Source organism: Vombatus ursinus, unplaced genomic scaffold (assembly GCF_900497805.2).
Source record: "Vombatus ursinus unplaced genomic scaffold, bare-nosed wombat genome assembly UNPS02014779.1, whole genome shotgun sequence".
Taxonomy (NCBI): domain Eukaryota; kingdom Metazoa; phylum Chordata; class Mammalia; order Diprotodontia; family Vombatidae; genus Vombatus; species Vombatus ursinus.
The window spans coordinates 46,964,732-46,986,654 of record NW_020954557.1 but is presented as its reverse complement, the minus strand read 5'-3'; the positions used below and the strand labels follow the sequence as shown (position 1 = coordinate 46,986,654).

The 21,923-nt window shown below is 37.1% G+C and overlaps 1 protein-coding gene across 3 annotated transcripts in view; it reads left to right on the top strand.

Moving 5' to 3' along the window:
- Window positions 1-21,923, top strand: part of UBR3 (ubiquitin protein ligase E3 component n-recognin 3) — a 309,463-nt gene that overhangs the window by 247,210 nt on the left and 40,330 nt on the right. For all 3 annotated transcript variants that reach the window (XM_027865976.1, XM_027865977.1, XM_027865975.1), the window contains exons 31-32: window positions 6,407-6,512; window positions 13,467-13,567. In XM_027865976.1, coding sequence (XP_027721777.1) covers window positions 6,407-6,512; window positions 13,467-13,567 — 207 coding nt within the window. The remainder of the gene's footprint in view (window positions 1-6,406; window positions 6,513-13,466; window positions 13,568-21,923) is intronic.

Sequence of the window (21,923 nt, the reverse complement as noted above, 5' to 3'; positions counted from 1 at the left end):
ATTCATTCATTCATTCATTCATTCATTCATTCATTCATTCATTCATTCATTTATTTTTGGGTGTGGCATTTAGAGTTAAGTGACTTGCCCAGAGTCACACAGCTAGTGAGTGCTATATGTCTGAGGCTGGATTTGAACTCAGGTCCTTCTGACTCCAGGGCCAGTGCTCCAGCCTTTATTTTCTTTACCACTGATTAGGCAATTAATCATTTCTTGCCTCATAATTCTGTCTTGAATTGTTATTTGAAAAGTTACTTTGCATGTTACTGTGCTAACTGTTGGAGGTAGAAAGACTAAAACAAATTGTTCCTGCCCAGGAGGGGCATGTGTTCTACTAGGGGAGGAGGGAGAGTTCCAGCATATACAAAGATAAGTAAATTCAAAATATACACAATATAAATACAAAGTAATATTAGGGAGTTAGGATCAGGAAAAGATTCCTATAGAAAGTAACGCCTGAACTGATCCTCGATGGGATTTCAAGACAATGTAAAGATGGAGATCATTCTTTGCCTATGTAAAGGCACACAATGTTGTGCATGGGGAACAGTGAGTTGAGTAAGCTAGATTGGCTGGAACATAGAATATGTATGGAGGAGGGTGAGGTGAAATCAGTCTGGAAAGGGGACTCAGAGCCTGGTTGTGAAGGGCTTCAAATACTAAGGGGACACATTTGTGTTTTTTTCCCTAGAGGCCAAAGGGAGCCGCTGAAGCTCTTTGATAGGGAGTGGGATGGCTGGACATGCTGGACGTCAACTTTTTTTTCTTTTTTTTTTTTTGGGCAGCTGTGCTGAGGACATAGATTGAAGAGGGGAAGATCTTGAAGTTGGGAGACCAGTTAGGAGACTATTGTACAAGTCCATTTGAGAGATGAGGACTTAAATTGAGCTAGAAGAGATGACTATGAGAAGTTTTGTGAAGGTCATATCAGTGGATGTGGGGGCAGGGAGTGGAGGAGAAATTGTAGTTGAAGATTCTTCAGATTGCAAACCTGGATGACACAAAAATAATTCTGTCACTGTAAGGAAGTTAGAAAGAGAGGTGGGCTTGGGGAAAAGATAAGTTGAGTTTTCAACATTATATTAGAGATCCTTATTTGTTATCAAAATGGAGCTCTCCAGTAAGCAGTTGGTTATGTTGGTTTGGATCTTAGGAGTGAGATAAAAGGCTGGTTATATGGATTTGGGAGTTATCTTCACAGACATAATAATTGAATTTTTATAAGGTGATGATATCACTGAAAGAGTAGAGAGAGAATATAAACAGTCCCAGGACAGTACCCTGGTATACATGTACAGCTGTCAGCACATGAATGTAGCTATTGACTCTGAATGAGAGTGATTATGGGAAGAAGAAGAGGAGGAGAATTTAAGAGAATAGTAGATTGTCATCTCCTTTCTGTAATCATTGGTAGCTCTGTTTTAGTGTTGATTTGATTTTTTTTTTCCCATGTCAAGGTGATAACCTATACATGAGGGGTAGTAAGGCTGTGATCCTAGGCTGAGTTCTAGTAGCCTTTTGGAGAGAGATCTAGTGTTGGATGAGGTCAGTCATTTAGCATTTATTAAGTACCTAATGTGTGCCAGGCCTTGTCTGGATGATTCAGCTGCTCCAAGCCTCAGCTTAGATATTATGGAAGTATAAAATATATAAATCCAATATCTATCCACTGTGAAATAAGATAATTAAAATTAAAAACACAACAAAAACCAGTTAAAATTGGCAAAGAAATAGATGTTACCAGCCACCTGGAGGTTGAGTTAGTTACTGCTTTTCAACACTAAATTGAGCTTTGAATTTCCTTACAGGTGAAATCATTAATTTGTGGAATGGTTGTCATTCTCTTCTGACCAGCTTGTAAGCTCCTGAAAAAAAGAGCTTTCTTCTATTTTTTTTTTTTCTATTTCTCTGCAATGTTCAGGAGATTGGCTTGCTTGTAGTCAGTATGTAATAATATTTGTTGATTTGACAGTAGTCTTGATATACTTTATTTTAGTACCAGCCATGGGAAGAAAGTTAAACTTACCACTAATTAAGGATTCAGCATGTACAGTGGGAAGAACATTGAACATTGAGCTTCCAGGGTCTGAATTTGAATCTTGCCTCTACTGCCTGTGTGTCTTTGGGAAAATCACTTAACCTTTCTGGGCTTCAGTTTCCTTATCTTTTAATGAAGATATTGGGTTAGTGGAATTCTGAATCTCGTCCAGCCTTACATTTATAATCCTATAAACTCTCCTTTGACCTAGGATCTTACATAGCCAATCCTACATATTAAAGACGCCATATTTAAATAATATACTGTACTAGTTGCTCTGCAATTTACAAAAGAAATGGAAGGTAGACCTTTTCTTAAAGCACAGTGCTTTGTACATAGTAAATGTTTAATAAGTGCTTTATTCATTCGTTCCTGGTAGTACTTTATGAAGACCTCTTTGATGTTTCATAGTGCTGCAATGCCATCTTTGCTTTCTAAATTTAGCAAGATTTCTGGTAGCTAAACCCCCAGTGCTGTTATAACCCCTGTATAAATTCTCTATATGAATGCTGCTAAAAGGCCTCTGAATATAATACTGCAACAGCAACAACTCAGCATTTATGGGCATTGCTCACTTAGAAAACCAAAGAATGTTGGTGCCAAATGGAGGCTTGTAATATATTATGAAATTTGAGAACTTTAGAAGTCTGTCAGAATTATTAAAAAGGTTAGAAAACATCATATTAGAGTGTGGTTTGTTAATCTTTTTTTGTGTCATGGACCTCTCTGACAGTGGTGAAACCTATGGGTCCCTTCTCAGAATAATGCTTTTAAATTACTAAAATTAAATGTGCTAGATTCCAAAGAAAGACAATTATATTGAAATGTACATTTTTTTTTTTAAAAACAAACCCAAATTCACAGACCTCAGCTTAAGAAATTCTAACTTAGAGTAACTTTTAATCTAAAGGAAATGTATAGAATAGACTAATATAAATATATACAATTCAACATCCATTTTCTAGCACCTATGAAGTAGGTACAGGCCCTTTGCCAGCTATTGAGAATACAAAGGTGAAATGAGATTCAAGAGTCAATAAACATTAAGGACCTACTATGGACTAAAAAGAGTCCTATGCTAGGGGCAGCTGGTTGGCGCAGTGGATAGAGCACCAGCCCTGAAGTCAGGAGGACCTGAGTTCAAATCTGGCCTCAGACCAAAACACTTGACACTTACTAGCTGTGTGACCCTGAGCAAGTCACTTAACCCCAATTGCCTTAAAAAAAAAAAAGTACTATGCTAAGCTGGGGACATAAATCAGAAAAAAAGAAAGACATCCCTGCCCTCAAAGAGGTTACAGTCTATTTGGGAAGACAGTACCCAAAAGGCTGAAAAGTAGAGGGTAGAAGTTGAGAGGGGAAGAGCATGACAGAAAAGTCAGAGAAGTCACAGTACAACCAGGTGAAAAGTGAGGCGATGTCTGAGCTGAGTTCTCTCCTTAGTGGAGGTTTCGGAGTTTCAGAGGAACAGAGGGTAGTGATAAGGTCACTCTACCAGGGCTGGTGGAATCTTGCAAGGATGATGGGATCTTCCCAATAAGGAACCTCCTGGGGCATAGTGGAGAAGTCAGAGTAGTTAATAACAAATATTATTAGGGGAAAGAAGTAAGGATAGACGTTTCATAGTAATTCAAGTCAAATGGAGTGAGTAGAGGCTCTCTCAAGGAGCCACATTTTTGGAGTTAAGGATTAGCAGACAGTGGGAAGGGCAATTTAGGTAGCCTCCTAGAGTATGTAGTGGCTTCCAGATAAGAGAAGACAAAATGAACATGCTCTTTTGCTCTTTATTATATAAACTAGAGAATATGGACTGGATTACCCTAGAAATATTTGGTTGAGTGTTGATTGTTAGATTTTTTCCATTTTATGGGTGGAAAATTTCATTCTTTTTTGCCCTTAAAAAAAGAAGTTCACACCCTGTCTGCATTAACTTCCCTTTCCATGACTTCTTTTGAAAAAGATAAGGTAAAAATAACTGACAATTATATTGTGCTTAAATGTTTGCAGTATACTTTACATACTTCTTTTCATTTGAACCTCACTACAACACTATGAAGGAAATTCTCAAATGTTGTTTTCCCCATCTTACAGATGGAGAAGCAGGCAACTGTGACCCAGAGAGGTTAAATGACTTAATCCATGGTTACACAGGAGTAAGCATTAGAGATGAAATGTGAATCCAGGTCTTCCTGAATCCCAGATTCAAAGAAAGGCCTCAAAAAAAATAATAACAAAATAAAAATCCCAAAACCGTGGAGGAGTTGTAATAGATGTTAACATCAGGTGTACTCACATTGATGAAGTCAGAGATACTTAAAATATTAAACTGAGAGCAATGCTATTTTGATAGCACTTTTTAAATGTGATATAATTTATATTTTGCTTCTTTGTCATACTGGTCTACTTAAACTACCCCAACTGATTTTTAAGTGAAACAGATGAAGTTATTTCATAAATTGTTTTCTATCTCCTGGAATGAAACATATTAAAAATATATACTAATTATAAAATATTTTGTATTCCTGCTATCTTTTTGCTTTTGAAAACTAAGTGTTTTTATTAATTTACATACAAGACACTAGCTAGTTAAGTACATTTTGAAATGTGATTATTTATTAAATAATTTCCTGCTGAATACATATTTACCCAGGTGAGTAAATTTTTCCTTTATATATTCTATCAGTTTTGAATGCTTAACATAAAATGTAATAGATTTTCAAAATTTTTCCCCTAAATTCACTGATTTTTTAAAAAAAATTCTTCTGTTTAAGTTCTATGCTCTATAAAAAATATGAAAATTTAAACTGACAGAGAGAAATTAGATAAATTTAAAAATAAATTCCCCATATATCCAATCCATTGCCAAATCTTGTCATATCTACCTTCATGACTTATCTTTTGTACATCCCCTTCTCTTCATGTACACAGTCACCATCCTGAGTTGGACTCTCATCACCTCATCTGGATTATTGTAGTAGCCTCCTAACTGGTCTACCTCCTCAAGTCTCTCTCCACTGCAATCCATCCTCCACTCAGCTGCCAAGGTGGAAAAATCTGACCATGTTGCTTTCCTCCCTCTGATACAGTCCCCAATCAGTAAACTCCAGTGGTTCCATTTTACCTCCAGGTTCAAATATAAAATCTTCTATTTGGCAATTAAATATCTCCACCATTTATCTCCTTCTTACTTTTCCAGTCTTTTTCATTCCAGTTCTCTCCATGTATTCGTCAGTTCAACCTTACTGCTGGCCTGTGTGCTGCTCCTCATCCACGCCTCTCCCCCAACCCCTTACCCCATTTCACATCTCTGTGCCTTTTCACTGGCTGTCCCCCACATCTGCAATATTCTCTTTCACCTCTACCTCTTTGATTCATTCCACTTTCAGGAGGACATCTTTCTCACCTCTCCCCTGACTCCCTCTCCTTTCACTGCTGTCCTGTACTTATTTTATATATAATACTTAGTTTTCATGTTTGTTTCCCCATTTAGAATGTGGAATCATTTAAAGCGGGGGCTGTTTTTGGCTTTCCTTGTATTCTTGTATCCAGTGCTTAACTTACTATGTGCCTGGCTTAATGAAATCTTGTTGACTGTCTAATTGTTAGCAGTCCCTTTTGGAAATAACTTGGAATCTGAGATAATAAGATAGAGGGATGGTAAAAAATTTTTTTTGAGGAAAGGGAAACGAGAGCTTGACAGTGATGATCCCACAAGGGCAGTGGATAACCAGTCTGATTTTTCATACAATTTTTCTTCAAGTTCTTCTTTAGTGGATGTTTGCAGTTTTTTGGTGGAGAATAGCGGGGGAAATACCATTGGTATAGGAATCTCCTAATAAGGAAACTTCCTCTACCAGTGGGGATAGCTACTGTTTTGCAGTATATATTCTCATAGAGTTGCCTGAGGTGAGAGATTAAATGACTTACCTAGGGTTGTGCAACTAGGATATGTCAAAAGTAGGACTTAAACCTAGAATTTCTTGACTCATACCAGCTTTCTTTCTACTAATCCACATTGCAGTTAATTTCATGGTAGTACATTTGCTTAGGCTGTCATTAAGAAAAGTAGGCTTAGCATTCATAAGCAAGAGTTCTTTCTTTACAAAATGATATAGGAGGGACCCATAATTTTGATGTCATGCTTTTTTTTAATATAAATTTAGTATTTATAATTTATAAATTATAATATTTGCCATGTAAGAAAGCATAAAGAGGCATAGCTGGAATATTTATTTAAGGAATTATATGTTATACAGGACATGAAACAAGTGTCTATATGTTTTAAGTGTAACCTTTGAGGTTATAATTTTGTTTATCTTGAAGAAAAATGTGTAAATTCACTAATTACTTTTTCCCTAATCTATTCAGATCAGCTGTTCCATGTATTAGCCATGCATATGCGGCTTTATAGCATTGATTCTGCCTACAATCCATGGAAAAAGCTAACTCAATTAATGCAGGATATGAATTCACAGTAAGTATTGTAGAAATATCAAAATAAGCTTAAAGCTTTTCTTTGGCCTATAGCTCTTAATATGAAGCATGAAATTACTTTGTGAATATTTAGAAATGTAAATGTATATTCTCAGTTTTTGTTATAATGTTGGATATATATGATATAATTTTTGCAGAAGACAGGAATGTAGATGAAAATTTGAGTGCACTTTATAGTACACAGTAGAAAACATTCATATGCACTTTAGTACTGATAGCTTTCATTCACTGATAGCCCCTTTCTTCCATTGAGCTCAAAATCATATTTCATATGTCATATCATCTTTATTCTCTTGAAATATTTTGGAAATAGGAAGGAAATAGATATCTTAGTTTTCTAGAAAAGGAAACCATGGAGTGAGTAAGCCTTAGTATTTTACCATCAATTGGTAGCAAAACCTTGGGGATAAAGGGAAAAACAGGATCTTATAGATCATGTGAACCGGAGTGTATTCCACTTTTAACATATTAGGAAAGGTACATTTAATTTAACCCCATTTATACCTAAAGTTTTGTTTCTGAGGTCATTTGTTGTTTCTCCAGACATGGAAATATTGTTTCTGGTTCCTTTTATTTAAAGTGGCTTACTTATTTATTATTGCACAGTCTTTGGACTGATCCTTGTTGTGGGCATTCCATTTGTCTCGTTGAAAAGAACTCAAAGGTCTTTCTCCATGTCCCTCTTCCGCTGTTAAGAGTTGATCATTCTTTACTAAGCTAACACTCTGTTATATTATGATCAAGCCTAAATCTTTCCTCGGCACATTCTATTCATTGCTTCTACTTCTACCCTCTGGGGCTAGCTAGAACAAGTCTAATACTGATACCTCTTTCACATAACAGTCATTCAAATACTTCAATAGCTATTTTGTATCTAGCTTTCCCACAAGAAGACCTTCCATATCAGCCTGTAAGAACTAAGAGAAATCATGTTTTTCCTAGTTGCCTTCTAAACAGATCTTGACAAGTATATTGTCCTCAGCTTATAACTAGGCAACAGAAACACACATTTAGATTTCTTCTGTGTAGCAAAGCCATTGAGATTCAAATCCAGATGATAAGGAATAGTTCCCAAAGCACAGTAATACGTTTAATAAGGACAAACTCAGCCACGTCCAGAGGTTCATTAGCAGAGGACTGACTGTACCAGGTAGTGAGGTTTTTTTTTTGGCCACAGTAACTCATCAAAAAGTCCATTAAGGTATGGAAGGTTGTGATCATTTGGTGGAGAAGGTACTTTACTGATGAAATGACAATTTAATTATTTAATAAGTATTTAATTATAGATAATACGTAAGAATTAATGATGAAAATGATCTTTGGGGGAGATAGGTATCATTTTTGACAGTTATAGACAGTCATCTTTGATTCTTAAAATTATTCATTAACAGCTTTTAAGTTGGCTGAATTCAGGGATTATTAGCCATACAGTTTCTGTTAATGTACAAATTGTGTTATGTATAATATATTTTGTGACGTTATATAATACTGAATGGTTAAATATTTTATTATAGTCAGCTAATCAGCAAATATTTATTAAATGCCAGGCACTGTGCTAAGTTCTGGGGATAAAAGAAAGGCAAAAGACAATTGCTGCTTTTAAGGAGGTCACAGCCTGATGGGGGAAATGACATGCAAACAATTATGTACAAACTATACAGAAGATAAATTGGAGACAATCAACAGAGGGAAGGTGCTAGAGTGATGACTTCCTGTAAAAAGTGTATCTAAGCACAATTTCTTGATTTACTCCAGCTTTGTGCAGCAGTACATGAGTAGGAGTGAAGCCAGTCAGTCAGGCATTAAACATTTATTAAGAACCTACTATGTGCCAGGCTCTTTGCTGAGCACTAGGGATTAAAAACAAAAAGGCAGAAGACAGTCCCTGTCGTCACGGAGCTCATGATCAAATGGGGGTAGACAGTAAGCAAACAAATATATATAAACAAGCTATATATGATAAATAGGAAATAATTGAAAGAGGGAAGAAACTAGAAGCAAGAGGGATTGGGAAAGGTTTCTTATAGAAGATGGGATTTTAGTTGGGACTTACTTGAAGGAAGTTAGAGAAACTAGGAGACAAAGATGAAGAGAGATAACATTCCAAGTGTGGAAGACAGCCAGGGATCATATCATAGATCATATTATATAATGTCACGTTACATCACATCATAATATGTCATTGTGTTACATTGTTGTATCCTATTATGTTACATGGTATTACATTATGTTGTAGTGTACTGTTATATTACATATTTCCAAATGATGTGTAACATTTTATATTCTACATATTTGGTAATTATTTTTAGGACTTTTTAATAATTATTTTTTAAAACTTTTTTCAACAAAAAAGGTACTCACAGTTTTAGTATTTATATCTATGATCAGATCTCAACCTCCTTTTTTCCCCACAGTTTGACATTTAGTGAAATTTGTTTTCATACCTCCAGAATACTTGGGAGGCAACTGAAACATTCTCATAATAAGTCTCAAGTAGTAATTTTATCATCAAAATGAGCTTTATTCAGAGCATTGTATTACTATAATTTGCAAGTTTAAAAGAGTCCTGTTCCCTTTCTATATTTTCTAGGAACAGAAATAATGCTGCTTTTCTAGCAAGCCAAGCAACTGAGTTGTTTTCTACTTTAGGAAGCTAGAAGGAAAGCTCAAAGTCTGATAGCAAACTTCATGTTACAGAGCAAACTTAATGTTTAAAGCTTTGCTTTGACCCAGATGAGATTAGAAACATCAGTTTGGGATTAAACTTGGTAGTCAACTACTAACCTAACTTGGAAATAAATAAGAATTGGGTTTGCCCACCCCTTCCCAAGGACTGTATTCTTTTAGATCCAATATTGGGGCTTTATCCTGATAGGCCAATGGAATTGAGAAGTTCAGAACTTGAAGGTTGAAGCAGTTTTTATCAGAACATTTGCCCTTTTATAGAAATTATGTACTTACTGGATATTTAATAACCCATGACTCTCTGTTGAGGTATTCATCACTAGGTCAAGCAGAGGAGCAACAGTGATGACCATATTGTAGAGGGGACCCCTGAAGAGGATGCTTAAAGACTGGAATAGGCAAGTTTTAGGAATTAGGTTATTTAACTCATCGGTACTTTTATGCCTTGGAACCAAACTCCCATGTCCGTGTAGCCTGGCAACTTACTTCCATGAGTGCTGTAGCCACAAATATTGAAGACCCAGAAAAGAAAATTCTCACCCCGAAGTCCATAGTACTGTTAAATGGCTAAATATCAGAAACTGAACTAATTTTTTTTCTGTAGAAATGACATTAAAGAGGCATTGTGATTTGCTTTGCTACTGCACCTTAAAGACTATGAGACCTTTCCATTTAACTTGCAGCTAAATCCTTCTCTATGTCTTTTTTTTTTTCAACCCCTGTAGAGTGTGAGCTTTTGAAAGGCAAAGACTGTCTTTTCTATTTGTATTTACAGTGCTTATCACATATAGTTAGGTCTTAATAAAGGCTTTTCCCTCCCTCCCTTCTGGAAGGAAGAAGGATGATCTAATTCTTTAGAAACTCATCAAAAACTAAAGGAAAGCTGAAAGGATCGAATGGACATCTAATAAAGTGCAAACCAGTACAAACCTAATGGTTTAAATTCCAGAGCACACTTACAAGAGAAGTAGAGAGAACCAAGCTAAGATAAAAGATTAAATAACTAAATAACTAGAAAATGTGGATAAGGATGTAGCAAAAGGATTGAGTTAACTTTGGCCTGGGGAGTTAAGCTCTCCCCTCAAGGAAAACTTATATTTTGCTAGGGTTGGGGGAACAACATGAATATAAATAAATATATGCTACTTAAGGAGACAAGGAGATAGAAAGAAAGGACAATAAAAAGAAGAAGGGAGTAAAATTAACTCTGCTTTTGAAATTTCTTCTCTATTCCTGCCTCCTCCTTTCTCCCTTCAACACCCTCACTTCCCATGGAAATGCCATTTCCTCCACAAAGTCTTCCTGGACTGTGGCAGTCAGATATGATTTTACCTTCCCATCTCATGTCTCTCTCATATTCTTGTCACATCTGTCTTCTCCTGCTTACTCATATAACCACTACCCTAATTCAGGCCTTTTATCATCTCTCTATGGGATAATTGTGATAATCTCCTAAATGGTTTTTCTTTCTCCAGTCTCTTTGTTCTCCAATTCACCCTCTAGGCAGTTGCCAAATTGATATTCCTAAAGCCCATGTGTGGTCCCCCTATTACCTATGGAATAAAACAAAACTCCTGTGTTTGACATTTAAGACCTTTCACAATTAGTCCATGCCTTCTCGTCACACACTTTACACTTCATCCAACCTACATGACTTGCTGTTGTCTCTTTATAACATTCTGTCTCCTTTGTGTATGTCCTTGCATACATAGGCTGTCTCCCATGCCAACAATACTCTCTCACCTTTCCTCTGTCTTTGGAAGCCCTAACTTTTCTCAGATCAAGTTCCAACTCTTTTAGGAGGCCTTTCTGATTTTTCTGCTCCACCCCCACCAAATGACTGTATATATTTTATATTTACTTATTTGTATACATACATTTGTTTCTTCATAGTAGAATGTATGCTTTTGGAGGGCAGTGATAGTTTTTTCAGTTCTGACCTCGTATCCCCAGTGTGGTAGGTGCCTAATAAAAGCTTGTTTAATTGAATTAAAGCGTTATTAGTTTAATTGAATTAAAGAGCTCTGAAGTTAGAAGGATTAGGTTCAAATTCTCCCTTAGATACTTGCTACCCGTTTGAAGGCTGTCATTTAGCTTTCTAGGCTCTACTTTCCTTATCTAGAAAATAAAGAAATTGAACTAGCTGATCTTTAGAGTTATAACCCAGAATCCTATGAATGGGTGTTATACAGGAATTCTGAACCTTTTTTTTTTTTTTATGTCAGCAAATTTTGTTGACCTGGCATAATAGTTGTTGTATTACATTATTAGTATTTGTTGATGACAAAGAAACTATGAGAAATTCAAGAACACTTTTCAGTGAATTTGTGCTATATTAATAAGCTAACATTTGTATACATTTAAAATAGTAATATGTATATGTGCAAGACATTTATTCAATCTAGGTGGTATATTTGCATACTTATTATTGGGAGTCACAACATTTTATTAGCACTTAATCAAGATCAGAATGACAGTGCTTGGTGTGCATATGAATTTTCAGATTTCACGTCTCTCTTCTCACCCTCCTCCTCTCCTCTTCACCCTTATCTCTAACATTCATGGCCTACAGCTTGGGAATTACAGCCTAAATGGAAAGAGCACTGTTATTGAAATGAGAAGATGTATGTTCAACTCTTAGCTTTATGTTTCTCTTAATTCAATTCAATTCAGGTCATTTAGCATTTATTGAATATTTATTATGTGTCAGGCATCGGTGATACAAAGACAAAAATGAAATAGTTCCAAAGAACTTATATTCTACTGGGATTAGATTTGGGGAAACAATGTGAATAAATAAGTATATACTACTTGCATAATACATACAAACATATATACACATAAAGGAATTTCAAAGTAATTTTGGAGGGAAGGGCACCTGACAACTGGGAGAATCAGAAAATATTTCCTATAAGAGATGCTTTGAAGAAATCTAAGTATTCTCTGAGGTGAAAATGAAGAGGGAGGGAATTCCATGGCAAGGGGAAAGCTTGTGTAAAGGTATGATTGATGGAAATGGGAGTTGGGCAAGGTGGAATAGCAAATAGTGCAGTTCGACTGGAAGGTAAGCTGTGGGAGGGGCAGTAGTATGTAATGAGCCTGAAAAGATAGGTGGAAGCAAAATTGTGATACATCTGAAGTCAGATCTTATTCAGAGGACTTTTTATTCTGAAAAGGAGTCACAGAAGCTTCTTGAGCAAAGGGAGTGACATAGGCTGACTTGAACCATAGTCCTGTGGTTGGCATATGGGTAGCAGATGATGGATGGAAGAGGGGAAAGATTGTCATCAAGGAGACCAATTAGCCTGCCACCACAATTATCCAGGTGAAAAGTTAAGAGGATGTAAACTAGGGTGAAGGCTGTGTTAGTGGAGAGAGGATGAACATGAGAGTTGTTATGGAGGTAGAATTGAGAGGCCTTGGCTGTTGATTGCATATGGTGGTAAGGAAAAATGAAACCTGGAGGATGCCTCTGAGTTTGCACAACCATGTAACAAGAAGGATGGCGATGTTCTCAGGTGTAATAGAAAAGTTAGGCAAACATGAATTTGGTGGGAAGATAAATCCTGCTTTTGGCATGTACTTATGATGTTTTATTTGATCATAGTGGGGAGAGTCATTTTGGTAGAGTAGAAAAGTGAGAATTCTTCAGATCCTAGCTCTGACATCAGTTGTGAAAATAACATGATATTTCAGAACCTCAGTTTTCACATTTGTAAAATGAAAGTAATGAGGTACTATGTACCTCACATGGTTTTTGTGAGGAAAGCACTTTTTAACCTATAACCACTGAATTCAAATGTTAAGCTTTTATAGTCATTTATGAACATCTGCTATTCTACCTAGAGTATAAGTAGTGTGAGGGCTAGGGCCATGTTACTTATTTGTGTGTTTTCCCTAGCACTCAGCCTGATGCAAGCACTTAATAAATGTTTATGAATTTAGTAGAGAGAGGAAAAGTATTGGTGAAGTGAATTATAGGGGCAAGAGACCTAGTTCTACTGGGACTAATAGTTGTGAGCATTTCTTGGATATTTATCTAAGTAATATTTTGGATTTTTTACCTAGATTTAGTTTTTAATAGTAAGATTCATAATTTATGTATTATTTTGAAATCATTTTAAAAACTCTTTATAATGTGTCTTTAATTTTGATTTAAGTAAGTCAATTTTAGGAAAAGAAAATTTTATTAAAAATTAAGATTTACTATAACATCAATTAAAGCTATATTATATTTTCATTTTTGTAGGCTCTACAATGAAGAACAACCAGAGGTTCCTGTGCTTTACCGAGATGTTTCATCGCTTTTGCTTATCCAGATTTTAACCATGCCACAGCCTTTACACAAAGGTATTTCTTTGAAATAATAGATACATAGATTCATAGAAAGAGCAGATCTAAATGAGATGTTCTGGGGGAAAATATAGTAAACATGTCAGTCAACAAGCAGTTGTTAAGTGTTTACTAAACGTCAGTCAATAAATTAATAGACATTTATAAGTGTCTACAATGTGCCACGCATCGTACTAAGTGCTGAGGTTACAAAAAGAGACAAAAGACAGTCCCTGCCCTCAAGGAGCCCACAATCTAATGGGGATAACATGTAAACCAATGTATACAAAGCAAGCTATATATCATAAATAGGAGTAATGAACAGAAGGAAAGCACTAGAATTAAGTAGAGTTGGGGAAGACTTCTTGTAGGAGGTGGATTTTATAGGAAGCCAGGCATATCGGTAGTCAGAGTGGAGGAGGCAGTACCTGCCCTCAAGTAACTTATATTCTACTGGGGTTGGGGAAACAACATGAATAAATAAGTACATACTACTTATATACATTCATACAAACGCACACACACACACACACACACACACACACACACAGAATAATTACAAAGTAATTTTGGAGAGAAGGGCACCTAGCAACTGGGAGTATTAGAAAATGTTTCCTGGATGCTGTGCTTTCTAGGCATGAGGGATAGCCAGAGAGAGTGCCCAGATGGAGTGTTTTGTTGATAGTCAGGAGACCTGTGTCAGTGGATCAAAGAGTAAGTATCTGAGAGTAAAGTATAAAAAAATTGAAAAGATTGGGGAAGGGGGAATGGGGCAATGGGGGGACTAGGTTATGAAGGGCTTTAAATGCCAAACAGAACACTTTGTATTTACTCCTGGAGTCAATAGGAGGCCATTGGAATTTATTGTGGAGAAGAAGAGGACCAAGGCCGTGACACGATTGGACTTGTGTTTTAGGAAAATCAATTTAGTGGCTGCATGGAGGATAATTTGGAGTGAGGAGAAAGACTTGAGGCAGGCAGACCCAGCCTTAGTACTAAGTCCAGGTGTGAGGTGATGAGGGCTTGAGTTAGGGTAGTAGCAGTTTTAGAGGACAGAAGAGGGCATGTTCAAAAGATGTTGCAAAGGTGAAGTTGATAGGCCTTGGCAGCAGCTTGGATATGGAGGGGGTGAGACATCATGAGAAGTCCAAGATGACTCCTAGGTAGTGAGCCTGAGGAACTGGGAAGATAGTGTTGCCCTCTATAGTAATATGGAAGATGGAGGGCAGGGGGAAAGGTAATGAGTTCTGATTTGGACCTTTTGAGTTTAAGGTGTCTACTAAATATCCAGTTCAAGGTGTCTGTTGGAGATGTTGGATATCAGCATAAAAGTCAAGGCAGGATAGGTAGATTTCAGAATCATCAGCATAGAGATGGTAATTAAATATGTGGGAGCTGATGGGATCACCAAGTGAAATAGTGTAGAGGGAGAGGAGAAGAGGGCCTAAGACAGAACCCTGATGATTGTCTACTGTTATATGGTGTGATCTAGAACAGATTTCTTAAATTTTTTCCACTTGTGACCCCTTTTCACCCAAGAAATTAATAGGTATACAAATCAAACATTTACTGATAATAAATCATAAAGAAATTTATTTTAAAACAATTCTTTGGTATATATATAATTTTGCCATTTATTAAAGATGAAAGCAAGTTTGCATACTAGTGAGATGGATGTGCTTGTTTATTTTTACATAAAGAATTAAATCTTGGTGGAATATTTGATACTGCAAGATGTAGAGCATCTTCAATGTTTTTCAGCATTGATCGATATTTTGATTTTATAATCATCTGTGTTGAAAACACTGCTTCACATAAATGTGTAGTACAAAATGGTAGAAGTATGTTTAGGACCATTTCAGAAATTGTTGGAAATTCTGTCCTAATCCCAAGCCAAAATTCATTTAATGATTTTGAATGTACAGGAACAACACTGCAATTTATAACATACAGTCATCTTGAATTTGAGCTGAGATGTTTCTGGCAGCATTTGTTGGTGTTGTGTGGCATGATGGCATGCGAAGTGCAAATTGCACATGTTGTGTGTTCGGGACCAAGACTTCAATGAAGTTGCACAATGCAACATGGCAAGCACTGCCAGAAACACCTTGGATTCATTAGGCATTTGATTTTGAATTAATTTTTGGCTGTTGCACATTCAGAAACCTTTTACTGTTGCCAAATTTTTTGTGACCTCCACATTCAGTAACATGACCTCATACGGGGTTGCAATCCACAGTTTAAGAAGTGCTGATCTGGAAGAGGACCCAGCAAAGGAGATAGAGAAGGAGCAATCGTATAGATAGGAAACAGTGGTGCCAAAAACCTAGAGAGAAGAGAGTATCAAGGAGGAGAATGATCAGTAGCATCAAAGGCTGCAGAGAGGTCAAGGAGAATGAGGACTGAAAAAAGACCATAAGATTTGGCACCTAAGAGATCATTAATAACTTAGGAGACAGCAGTTTTGGTGGAAATAAGGTCAGGAACTGGATTGTAAGGGGTTAAGAAGAGAGTGAGAGAGGGGCAGCTAGGTGGCCTAGTGGATAGAGAGCTCTGGCCTTGGAGTCAGGAGGACCTGAGTTCAAATCGGACTTCAGATACTTGACACTTACTAGCTGTGTGACTCTGGGCAAGTCACTTAACCTTGATTGCCTCACCAAAAAGGAAAAAAAAAAGAAGAGAGTGAGAGTAGAGAAAGTGGAGGTTCCTATTATAGATGGCCTTTTCAAGGAGTTTAACTGCAAAGGGCAGAATAGGATGATAATAAGCATGGATAGAAAGAACAAGTGAGGATTATTTCAGGGTAAGGAAGATATGGGCATATTTGTCCGCAGTCGGAAATGAGCCAGCACACAGGAAAGGTTGAAAATAAGTGAAAGTTGGGATGAAAGAGGGGACAATCTGATGAAGGAGAAGGGGTGGAATGGGATCATTTGAACAAGTAGAGGGGTCAGCCTTGGTAAGGTATAAGGCCACTTCATCATGTGAAGCAGGTGAAGGAGGAGGAAGTGTCAGTAGGTATCTGAGTGATAGGAGATGAAGAAGAGGAAGTTCATGGTGAATGGCCTCAATTTTTTCTGAAAATATGAGGCAAGCTTCTCAGCTGAGAATGTGGAAGAGGGGGATCCATGGGGGGCTTGCAGAGGGATGAAAAGTTTTGGAAGAGCTGCCATAGAAAGTGGGTAGTTAGTTAGTTGATAAGGAAAGTATAGTAGGATTGCATAACAGCAGGGAGGGCCCAGTTGAGATTATGGAGCATAAATTTGTAGTGGATTCAGTCAGAATTATTGTGTGACTTTCTCTACCTTCATTCTTACATACACATATATGTATAGGAACAAAGGCAGCAAATGGTGGGAGTGATCCAAGGCTAAGGCTTAGCAGGGCATAACTGATGATTGATAATAGGAGCGAGGGATTCAAGAGAGGACGGCAGTATAGAGTTGAATTGGTTCACCAAGGAGTCAAGATAAGAAGAAGAGGAGAGACTAGTTCAGGGAAGATGACCTACAAGAGAATTGAGGGGTTGGGGGATTGGAGGGCACAGTGTGGGTGAAGAGTAGGGTGTATAGGGTGTGGTCAGGTAAGGGGATTTCAGAATTCTTGAATGTGAAGGTGGTACATTTGGTGGGTGATGGCAAGATAAAGGGTATAACCATCTTTGTGTGTAGCTGAGGTGGGGTGGAGGAGTAGCTCATGATAGGTGAGTAGGTTGAGGAACTGAGTGGTTAAGGTATCTGAGGGAAAATCAATATATATGTTGAAGTCCCCTACTATGAGGGCAGAAGTTGAAGAGGAGAGAAACATTGTCAGCTGGATATCAAACTCTTTGAGGAAAGTAAGGAAATTACCTGGGGACCTGTAGTCAACAGCTACCAGGATTTTGATTGGGTGGTGGATATGAATAGTGTGAACCTCAGAGGAATGGAGGTACCAGGCAATCTGCTAAGTGCTGGGGAACAAAGAAAGGCCTGCCCTTAATGAGCTTCCTTCCTAATGGGGAATCAGTATCCAAATAACCACATGCCCATAAGATACAGTGTAATCTCAAAGGGAAGACCCTGGCAATGTGTGGAGGGGTATGGGAGGACCAGAAAAGAGTTTCCTGCAGAGCATGGGATTTGACCTAAGCTTTGAAGGAAGCCGGGAGGGACACAAGTAAGGAGGGAGAACATTTCAAGCATTCAGGACAATTAAAAAGACAGGAGAGTTTTATGTGTGAAGAGCAATTGCAAATAGGTCAGTACACTTAGATTGTTGGTTATATGGATTGTAAGGTATAAGAGGACTAAAAAGGTAGAAAGGGGCCAGGGTGTGAAGGGCTTTACATGTCAGTCAAACAGAGGAATTTACATTTGATTCTGGAATTAATAAGGAAGAGATTAGAATTTATTGGGTAAGAGGAGGAGGGTTGCATGGTCATTTACACATAATCTCCTCTTTAGGAGAATCATTTTAACAACTGAATGTAGTTTGAAATGGAATGAGTAAAGACTTGAAAGCAGGGAGATCAACCAGAAGGCTATTGCAATAGCCCAAGTGAAAGGTGATGAGGGGTTGCACCAGAGTGGAAGTTGTGTGAATGGAGAGAAGGGGAGATATATGCAGGAGTTGTTGTGAAGGTAGATATGATAAGATTTTATAACAAATTGGCCCTTTGGGATCCTGCAGAAGGACTCGAGTTAATGATGACATTGAAGTTTGTGAGCATGAGTAATGGAGCATCATGGATCCTTCAAAAGTAATAGAGAAGTTGGAAAGAAAGGATTAGTTTGAGTGAAAGATAATGAATTCTCCTTCAGTTATGTTGAGTTTAAGGTACCTATAGGACATCCAATTCAAGATGTCCAAAAAGCGGTTGGTGATGCAAGACTGGATAGAGGATGGGGCTAGATATATAATGTATTGATGAAATAGAGGTAAAAGAAAAGAGTCCAGGATAGAGGCTTGGGATATACCACTATGGGTTGACCTGGAGGAACGTCCAGCAAAGGAAACTGAGAATGATTAAGCAGGCAGTAAAAGGAGAACCAGCAGAGAGAAGTATCACAAAAACCTAAAGAGGAGTATTCAGGAAGAGAAGACAAAATGAGATTAACAGCGTCAAATGTGGTAGAAAAGTCAAGAAGGACGAGAATTGAGAAAACTTGGCAGTTAAGAAATTGGCGATGACTTTGAAGAGGGATGTTTTAGTTGAATAGTGAGGTTAGAAGCCAGACTAAAGAGAATTTAAATACCTGTGAGGAGAGGAAGTGGAAACATTTAGTGTAGGTGGTTTTCTCGAGTTTAATTGATAAAGAGAAGAGAAATACAGGATAGTAGCTAGCAAACATAGATAGATCAACTAAGGTTTTTTTTTTTTAATGGTAAAGGGTTTCAATAGAACATAGGGACAGATTAAATTTAGAGAGGGAGAGTTAATAGGCTAGAGGAGTCAATCTGTTGAGGGAGAAAGGATGGAATAGAATGAAAGGTGAACATAAAGGAGTTTGCCTTGGCAAGGAGAAGGGGCTACTGGTTCATGTAGAATGAAGGAAGAGATAGTATGAGAAGATGTCAGAGGTTAATGATTATTTTGAAATAATGATGACCTATAATTGTGTTTGAAAGAACATTTTTATTTTGGATCCATAATAAAACATTTCCTCATCTTTTAAGTTAGTTCATATTATAAACACAGGAAAAATATATACCAAGAATTCCTTTTTTTAATTAGGGTCACAGAATCATGTCCTTTGCATAACTTTCTTTTTTTTATTTTTTTCAAGTTTTTAAAAAACATTATTTATTTATTTTTAGTTTTCAACATTCGCTTCTATAAAATTTTGAGTTCTAAATTTTCTCCCCTTCCCTCTACTCCCCCGCTCCAAGATGGTGTACAATCTGATATCGGCTATATATGTACAGTCATATTAAACACATTTCTACGTTAGTCATGTTGTAAAGAAGAATTAGAACCAAAGGGAAAAAAACCACAAGAAAATAGAAACAAAAAAAAGAGAGAAAATGGTATGCTTCGTTCTGCATTCAGACTCTATAGTTCTTTCTCTGAATGTGGATAGCATTTTCTATCATGAGTGTTTTGGAATTGTCTTAGATCCTTGCATTGCTGAGAAGAGCTAAGTCTATCAAAGTTGGTCATCACACAATGTTGCAGTTACTGTGTACAATGCCTGGTTCTACTCACTTCACTCAATATCAGTCTTTCAAGGTTTTTCTGAAGTCCACCTGCTCATCATTTTTTAAGGAAGAATAGTATTCCATTATGTTCATATGCCACAACTTGTTCAGCCATTCCCCATTGATGTGCATCTCCTCAATTTCAATTCTTGGCCACCACAAAAAGAGCTACTATGAATATTTTTGTACATGTGGATCCTTTTCCCATTTTTATGATCTCTTTGGGATGTAGACCTAGAAGTGGTATTGCTAGGTCAAAGGGTATGCACATTTTTATAGCCCTTTGGGCATAGTTTCAAATTGCTTTCCAGAATGGTTGGATTAGTTCACAACTCTACCAACAATGCATCAGTGTTCCAGTTTCCCCACATCTTCTCCAACATTTATCGTCTTCCTGTTTTGTCAGGCTAGCCAGTCTGATAGGTGTGATGTGGTGCCTCAGAGTTGTTTTGATTTGCATTTCTCTAATCAATAGTGATTTATAGCATATTTTCATATGACTACAGTTAGCTTTAATTTCTTCCTCTGAAAACTGCCTGTTCATATCCTTTGACCATTTATCAATTGGGGAATGATGTGTATTCTTATAAATTTCACACAGTTTTCTGTATATTTTACTAATGAGGCTTTTATCAGAGACATTGGCTGTAAAAATTGTTTCCCAGCTTTCTGCTTCCCTTCTAATCTTGGTTGCATTTCTCTAAGGATGAAGGAGAATATTTTTAATTTAGGGGTATTTTTGCAGTCTCATAGTAGGAAGTCACAAATTAAGATAGCTTATGGAATATAAAAGCGTTAATAAGCTAGAATAATATTTTACCTAGGATTTACTTGGAGAAGATGTAAATTGTAGTGAACAGAGAACTACAGCAGAGTAAGGAAGACCTTAATTGAAAGCCTGTTGAAGATATCCATGTTGCATAACCAACCATGGGCATGTTATGTAACGCTCAGTGCTCCAGGCCAACCTTTATGACTATAAGTGGAAGGATGGTTTCTTATGTGCATTAGAATAGGACTCTGTTTGAGCAAAGAGTTTTACATTTAGTATTTAAATTGTTAATGTATTTTGAGAAATTATATAATTATGCACATCTAAAAGTTTCAGAAGCAGGGCCCTCCCCTCATGTAGATGAGTTTCAGTCATTTTTACTTCATGAATGACTTAATTTTGGTCAACAGGAAAAATCCTTAATTGTAGCATTCTGTTCCCTCCCCTGCCAGATAACTAAGGTGATTGTGTACCTCACAAAAAATATTTTTCTTTAAATAATACATCATTTGAATTGATGTCTTAAACTCATCACATCTAAAACTAAACTCATTGTCTTTTATCCCACACTGTCTTCCAAACTTTGCTGTTACTGTTAAGGGCACCACTATGTTCACAGTCACCCAGCCTCATAACCCAGGTGTCATCCTCTCTTTCACCCCCTCTCCCCCATATTCAATCTGTTGCCAAGGCCTGTCGATTTTATCCTTGTAACATCTCTTATATTCCATCTTCTGACTTCTTACACTGCCATCAGTCTTGCAGGCTCTCATCACCTCACACCTGGGCTATTGCAGTAGCCTGCTGGTTGGTGACCCTGACACTACCCCAGACCATCCTCAGCTGCCAAAGCATGGGTCTGACTCTGTTATCTTCCAGGATCAAATTTTAAACCATCCCTTTGGTCTTCAAAACCTTTCCTAACATGCCCCCCTCCTGTTTTTCCAGCATTATTACACCCTGACTGGAACCATCTTCCCCCACCTCCCCTTTACTCTGCAATCCAGTGACATTGGCTTCCTTGAACAAGATTCTCCATCTCTTGGCTCCAGGCATTTTCACTGGCTCTTTCCCATGCTTGGAACGTTCTCCTTCTAGTACCTTTCCTCTGTTGAATATTTTTAGTTTATCTTGTATATAGCTTGTACTTAGATTTTATATTTGTAACCCCACCCCCCACCCCCCTTAAACTGTGAGCTCATGAAGAACAGATACTGTTTTTATCTTTCTTTGTATCTTCAGTGTCTTAGTACACAGTACCTGGCATGCAAAAAGGTGCTTGATGAATGTTTGTTGAATTATTTACTATATTTTCCATGTGTTCTAAAGAAGAATATTTCTTTTTATACAAAATAATTGAGTAGACTTAATATGTTTTGGTGAACTTTAGAAAATGTTTAGTAATCTAGGACGATGTCAATT